At 38.7% G+C, this 7,235-nt stretch overlaps 1 protein-coding gene across 1 annotated transcript in view; it reads left to right on the top strand.

Annotated features, from left to right (window-relative positions):
- Window positions 1–7,235, top strand: part of RNASEH1 (ribonuclease H1) — a 17,531-nt gene that overhangs the window by 8,812 nt on the left and 1,484 nt on the right. Inside the window, exons 4-7 of the mRNA XM_019537440.1 lie at window positions 50–149; window positions 686–740; window positions 2,182–2,266; window positions 5,593–5,717. Coding sequence (XP_019392985.1) covers window positions 50–149; window positions 686–740; window positions 2,182–2,266; window positions 5,593–5,717 — 365 coding nt within the window. The remainder of the gene's footprint in view (window positions 1–49; window positions 150–685; window positions 741–2,181; window positions 2,267–5,592; window positions 5,718–7,235) is intronic.

The raw sequence follows: 7,235 nt of genomic DNA, 5'->3' as shown, positions 1-7,235 counted from the left end.
TTTTTTACTATTTCAACACTCAGTCTTGACAGTACTCTCTTTCTTGCAGGTGACTTTGCAGTTGTTTATACAGATGGCTGCTGCTCAGGTAATGGACATAAAAAGGCATGTGCAGGAATAGGTGTCTACTGGGGGCCAAATCATCCTTTGTAAGTGTTCTGAGTTGTGACTTTTAAATGTCTATAAACCAGTAATTTCTTAATGCTGGTCTTGTGCATGATTTCTAATATATTCAAGCAAACAAATGCTCAGTCTAATTATCTCACCAAAATCAAATAAGTAGCAAGCCAAAAGGAGACAAATCAGATGTATAACTGAAAGATTAAATGTGTTTTGAGGAGAGTAGAAATAATGAAATAAGCTAGGAATGTGGACAGAATATAACAACCTGGACAAAAACGCAAGGACATGTATTAAGGGAAATTGCATTTAGGCTTTTGTACAAGAGTACAGGGGAGCAAAAGTGTATTAAAGCTGCTGTTGCTTTCACTGTAGGCCATGCTTCCCTATTGGCAACAGGGCCAAGCTGCCCCGATATCAAATTGTAGCTCTTGAGCTCCCATGAAAGGAAAGATTTTAAGTAGATTTCAACTAAAGTTATTTTTGTGTCACTTCTGTCAAAGGCAGTATTTATACGCTCATTTCAATATTACATGTATTAATCTGTCTCATTGCTTTCAAACAGAAATGCTAGTGAAAGGCTTTCTGGACGGCAGACTAACCAAAGAGCTGAAATATATGTAAGTTGTAGACTTTCTAAAACTCGTATGGTTATGGAAAATTAACTGAAGGTTCTGGCGCTGCATGACTTTACTAACTGTTTTAAAGCCCACAGTGTAGAAATAGAGCCTTGTTTTTGTCTCTGAGATCTTCTACCCCAGGGGTGACTGAGATATGGCCTCCAGGCCTGCAGAGCAGTGTCATCTGGCCCATGGTGTTCCCTGCTGGTCTGAAAATTTGGTGATGGGAGAGCTATGACTGGATTAATAGCTACAGCTCCTGGAGCCACAGTAATTAAGTCTGGTGCCAAATTTCTGGACCCACTGGGGAGAACTGTGGGCCAAATTACATGATTCAATATGTCATATTGGGCCTGTGCTACTTTACCCATTCTGGAAGGTCAAGTGAACTGGGCATCACTCCTCTAGCGTATGGTGAGTTCCATGCTGATTAAAAATTTAAGAAAAAAGCTGCCATTGCTGTTGATAGTGTCTGCATAGGAGTTGGCAGTAAAAGCTTCTGTAATCTGCAACTTGCCTAAGTAGCCCACTGTTTGAGACTTACTGAACTTAGTTTTGTTTAGTGTGTTTCAAGAACAAAAATCAAAAGTAGAAGGGAATTCAGAGAAACGATAGCAGCATTTCTATGTAGTAGAACCTTGGTGCTCTTTGGAGCTTGTGGGAGACAATAACAGATGTAATGGAAGTAATACAGAATGTTTAGTTAATGAAGGTAATGCAAATACTTCTATTCAAGAACAAATAAACTTTTCTTTATAATGGAAGGCAATACTTAAAACTGAAGTGACACAGGCTTCTCAGCATGTTCCCTAAAAAAAAATAGGGCATGTTTACTTTCACACTTCAGAAGCTCAGCCAGTTTTTACTTGGGTGGGCTTAAGTAGTAACTTTCCCCAGTAGTGTAACAGACTATGAGGGTTCCACACTGGGAAGGAAGGTGGCTTGTTTGCTACCTCAAGTTTTATTGCTATATTTGCAATAAATAGTATGTTTGGAGGCTGGGGTTAAAAGGAGAAAGCCTTTGAGGCTTGCATGCTGGTTGGGAGGAAGAACAGGCTTCCACTGCGCAGTGGTTTGATTGGTACCTACCAGAACCTCTCTTTGGGGATGGCCAGATAGTAGAGGATCATTTGGTGGCCTTTTTTGGGTACCAGCGGCTTTCCTGTTGCTAAGTTACATTTCATTTGGCAATTTGCACTTTTTTTGTCTCGCGTGATATGGGAATCAATTGTTACAAACCTAGGAGCAACACAGTCACACCTGGCTGTTCCGTGATTGCCTGCTATGATGTTTCTTTCACAGTCCTCTTATTATTTTTGGTTGGTTAATGCCAGGGAAGATAAGTGGTTTTCAACACTGTCACTGTAGTTGTCCTGTTTCTATGTACTTAGAGTTCACATTGTTATTCTGAATTATGATTCAATTGAAACATTTCCTTAAGGCAGCCTGCAAAGCAATTGAGCAAGCAAAGAGTCAAAACATCAAGAAATTGGTTATCTACACTGACAGCAAATTCACTATTAATGGTAAGTTAATAACTTTTTTGGCTCAGCTGTTTATGAAATGCATAAGAGCGCACATAGCTTCACTTGGTTAACCCTGAATGACTGGTTCTGAAGGAAGAAGGTACAGAACAGAAAATGGGTAACTCATTTCAATTTCCAGTTACTGTATGGGGAAGTGACTTTGAGCATGCACTGGAAAGCTGGCCCTATGCGCTATATGTATCAAACTCTGGATTAGGTACTGTACATAGTTGGGAGATGTGATGAAATGGTGGAAAAAATACTTAAAATATCAGCACTGAGGATCTCTAGAGGAAGCTTTTGAGAAGCATAGGATGCAAAAGATAGCAGCACTGAAATATTTCAAGGCTTTTTGATTTTTCTCTAAAGGGGAAAGGCAGATTCTTCTCCTTGATCTAATTGGTTGGCATACTGAATTTTTGGGCCCTATAAATAATACATGATGTGATTAGTAAGATCTCTGTGAATAAACTACTGTCTGCCATTCTTTCAGTATATAGTCATGTCTTGAATTTCTGAAGTAAACAGCAAGCAGTTAAACTTTTAGATCTCTTATGCATCTTAGTTATGGGAGGAAATGGATATGAAACTTGCATTCATTCCTTGTAGATGGCAGAATTCTTGATCTAAGACTGATAAGTATCACTTTTCGTACATTTCTTCCCTTTCCTTTCTCAGCTTTTTCTTGTTGTAAAATGTGAATGCAGAGTGTGCTATTAGATTGCATTGATATATTTTAAATTATTTCAGGGTGAATAAAGTTGGCATGCTTAACGATTTGGGAGTAGTGCCAAGACAGGCTTTCTCCTTAGTCATATGAGGAAATAGTGCCATCTGTTTTGTCTGTTTTCTTTTCCAAAGTTGGGAGGTTGCTGCATAGTGGAATAACTTGAGTTGTTTTTTTTTTTTGTTTTTGTTTTTTGTTTTGGTTTGTTTGTTTGTTTGTTTGTTTGTTTTTTGAAGCTGCAGAGGAAGTTAAACTTAACTTGGACCGTTTCTTCTTTTTTCTCCTGAACTGCGATCCAGCAGATTGAAGGATGCATGAACAGGAAATAATCTAAGCCTGTTGTTGTCTTCTGTAAAGGTGTATCATATCACTTGAAGACACTAAGTCTGTTTGCAGACATTGTGGAGGGGGTGGGGGAGAGAAGAAACAAATATGACTTTTTACTTTTCCTGTGCTGAGCCCAGCACATGCCCAGAAGAAGCAGTGCATTATTTGTACCTGGCTTTCCCAGTTTCTTCAGAAATCAGGTGCTTTATTAGGGCTCTTTTTGGTGCTTTTAGCTCAAGCTAATTCAATCAGCTACTAGATAAAAGTGCCAAAAATCCCTGCTGAAGCACCCAGCCTGTACAGACACTGTGGAGCAAAGTTAAAGTAATGTGCTGCTGTTTCCGGTTTTGTGTTTTTTGTTTTGTTCCCCATCGCCTGTCAGTGTGCAAGAGCTTGTCACTTTTTTGTTCAGATGTCTCACGCTCTGGTCACTCACTCCATGTGGGAAGCATCATAAGAACAGGAGTACTAGATGTCAGACCAATGGTCCGTCTAACTCAGTAACCTGTTGATGATGATGACAAGCCGTAGATTCTTCAGAAGGAGAGTGTATGAGTGAGGATGGATCACTTGAGATGCATCCAATTCTATCCTCAGTGGTATTGATCATCATTGGTTTAAGATAGTCAGCAGACTTATTCCCGGCATCATAGTATCCCAAAAGTGTAGGAATATCTAATGAAGAGCTTGGTGGACCATAAAATGAAGAACAGCAGAGAATCTGGAGAGACTGCACAAAGTGGTTATAGGGCATAGCAAAGAAGAGAGTGACTACTCTCCCTTCAGTATCCCCTCCAGTGATCATCTCTGAAGTGGTGGCTGAGGAGCTGGTACTGGTTATAGAACCAAAAACCATCTTTGCAGCTTCTACAGGGCTTGAATGCTTTCTGAAGAAGGAAGTAGGTAGTTGGTTCCCTGTTCTAAGCCACCTCACTACTTCCTGGCAAACAGAATCTAGATTGCAAGACTGCTGCCAAGAAGTAGAATTGCTTGTGGCAGAATTTGAAAGTTAATTTGGCAGTATGGTGGTTTTTTTTTTTTTTGTTTTGTTTTGTTTTTTCCCCCCCTCCCTCCTCTCAAAAGCAAATGTGCCCAATTTGAAGGCAGCATGGCAGAAGAAGCTGTGTTTGGTGACAAAAGTACTGGTTATGTAGTAGATGTGGCAGTAGTTGTTATGAAAGCAAACATTGTGACTTCACTAGTTAGTACTTTTATGTTCCTGTTAGTTTATTTAGCAGTTAATGTCTTCACATATGGACTGCCTAGATAAATTGCAGTGGCCCCACACACCTTGAAAAAATTGTTCTTTTGAATAGGTCCTCTGAATTCATAGAAAGTGTAATGAAGAGAGTCTTCTAATAATATCTGAGGCTTATAGTGTTGGTCCAGCTTCCTGGAGTATGTTCTGAGTAACTTGTTTACAGTGCCAGGAATAAATTTGTCCTATTTTGCTAACGTGAACTGATCTGGCCAGTGGAATCTCTTTAAATGTAGAAGGTCTTTTGACCAAGGGTGGGATACCTTTTTATCTGTCTCACTTTAAAACTGTGTTACTCTCTCTGCAACATCTATGTTTTTGTAACCCTTCTAGTTACCCTGGATGTATATGCTCCTATTATATGGCATTCTCTGTGTTTAATGTGAACAAACAACCCTCTGTGCCAGCCCTTTTTCTCTTCCTTGAATAAAAGTTAGTAAAGATGAAGTCGGAGCTACACAGTATACATTTGCAAACAGATCCCTTCATTTCAGCTTGCTACATTTTCACTTGGTAAACTAGCACTCAAGTACATTGCAACTCACCCATTGAAACTGGAGAAAAGTGGGCATCAATACTAGTCAAGAGGAACTTTTCCATATATCCTGGTGTAGGAATACTTGACAGAGTAATACAATTCTGGAAAAAGAACTCCAAAAGACTGGAGAATTCGATCCTATTTCAGATTACTATCAAGCGCTTTGCGTGAAGCTTTTGCACAATACAAATCTGCAGGAATCTGGAGCTTGATCCTTTGGCAAAAAAAATTTTGGAAGTAGGGTCAGTCTGGAGGAGATGGCAGAAAGGCCAGTGGATTTAGTATAAATGCTAAGCATGGTACAGAGTACTGATTCTAGTAGCCATTGGCACAGATTTTTATTTTTCTGTGTAGTAATGCACATTACCTTGGTTCATGCTGGATGGTTTTAAAAATATTTAGCTAGGTTATTGCTTAAAATAATGGCGCTATAGTTTCAATCCTATCATGAGATGTAATTTTTTTTTTTTCCATAGGTGTGACAAGTTGGGTTGACAACTGGAAAAATAATGGCTGGAGAACAAGTACAGGGAAATGTGTAATAAACAAAGAGGACTTTGAAAGACTTGACAAGCTTACAGAAGACATGGACATAAAGTGGGTGAGTAACTGCAAATTAGTTCTGTGTATTCTGTCACCATTAAAGTGTTTTCTCACTGCTCCAATTTGTGAAAATAATTAGTAAAAGCTAATTGCTACATCCACAGTGCCTGTTCCTTCTAAAATAATAAGTGATTATTTTGTTACTAAGTTTAAAAAATATTGTAATCTGTCAAATGCTAAAAACGTACTTATAGACCACCAGGTCTTTGGGTTTTGGCTTTTTTTGTTTGTTTTTTGGTTTGTTTGTTTGTTTGTTTGTTTTTAAATTATCGTTTCTATAAAGGTACAAACTAGTAAATCTTGGTGGCATTTCCAGGAAAAGGAGGACAAAGATTCAGTTTAAGCTAAAATACTGAAGTGATTTCATAGGGGATGGTCATAAGGCTGGAATCCAAAATGTTATGATAAGAATAATCATCACTTATTACTGAGTATGAACTTGGACTCTAAAAAATCCTGGTTCTTAAGTCAGTATATATTAACAGGTCAAGGTAATTAGACTGCGACAGTTTTGCTGATGCAGGGGAAAAACCTGAAATATCCTAATTTGGTAGGATTTAAACGTATGAAACCTAGAATTAGACAGTTTGGCTGAAGTTTTCCAAGAAAGCTGAAAACATGAGTATCCTTGTCTTTTAAACAATGTAAGTGATTATTTTAAAGAACTGTCTTCTCTCTTGAGGTGAGAGAGAACTTCTTGTTGAGGGGCTTTATTGATATTCCCATTTAAATTGATGTCCTGTTGCCTCTAATTTTATTAGTGGTGCTAGATCTAATCCTACAAAAAAAATCTCATCTCATTTTTCTCCATAGGTGAGATTTTAATTGTTCTAAATTTGCCAATAACAAAAATGTCTCCTTCAGAGAGAGAATCTAGAATTAAAGCTCTGTACCATTGCTTTTATGGTTATTAAATTCTTGAATCCAGGCAAACACATCATTTAATTAACAGAAAAGGTTCAGTGGGTATAGAGAGAGACTTTCATGGAAGAGGTTCCCTTTAGAAAAACTTGCATTCTGGTTTCTCTATTTTAAATAGAAAAGTTTGAGGCTTTCTTAAAATTTGAATGAATTAAGCTTTCTTTGAAGCCACAGCATGCAGTTGGAATAGGCAACTAAATACAAAATCCAGTCAGTGACAAGCCAGTGATTTCTAAAGTGTGCACAGTAGAAGTACTAAAAAATATTAAATAAAGGCTTTTGAATTCAGCAACAAACATTAAATTAAATAGTAAATCTGTTGCCTCCATGAGACAATCTGCCAGGATGCATCCAACTCACAAATCTCCAAAGGCCACAGTACATCCATTCGGAGGCAGTGCATCTAGACGAGTCATGAACCAGTTGATCTGATGCTGAGCACAGGGTGGGGTGGGCTGGGCTGGGGCCTAGGTGGTGTTGGGCTCTTCCTGGCAGGGGTGTTGAGCCGTGCTGCGCTTGGGATGGGAGGTGGCACTGGGAATAAGAGACTATGGAGGGCAACTGCAGCACCCAAGTTTTTGCTGTAGCGCCTCCC

The sequence above is a fragment of the Crocodylus porosus genome, unplaced genomic scaffold (assembly GCF_001723895.1).
Source record: "Crocodylus porosus isolate Cpor-Errol unplaced genomic scaffold, CroPor_comp1, whole genome shotgun sequence".
Lineage (NCBI taxonomy): Eukaryota > Metazoa > Chordata > Crocodylia > Crocodylidae > Crocodylus > Crocodylus porosus.
Note: the sequence above shows the minus strand (reverse complement) of the source record. Positions and strands in the feature narration are given on the sequence as shown.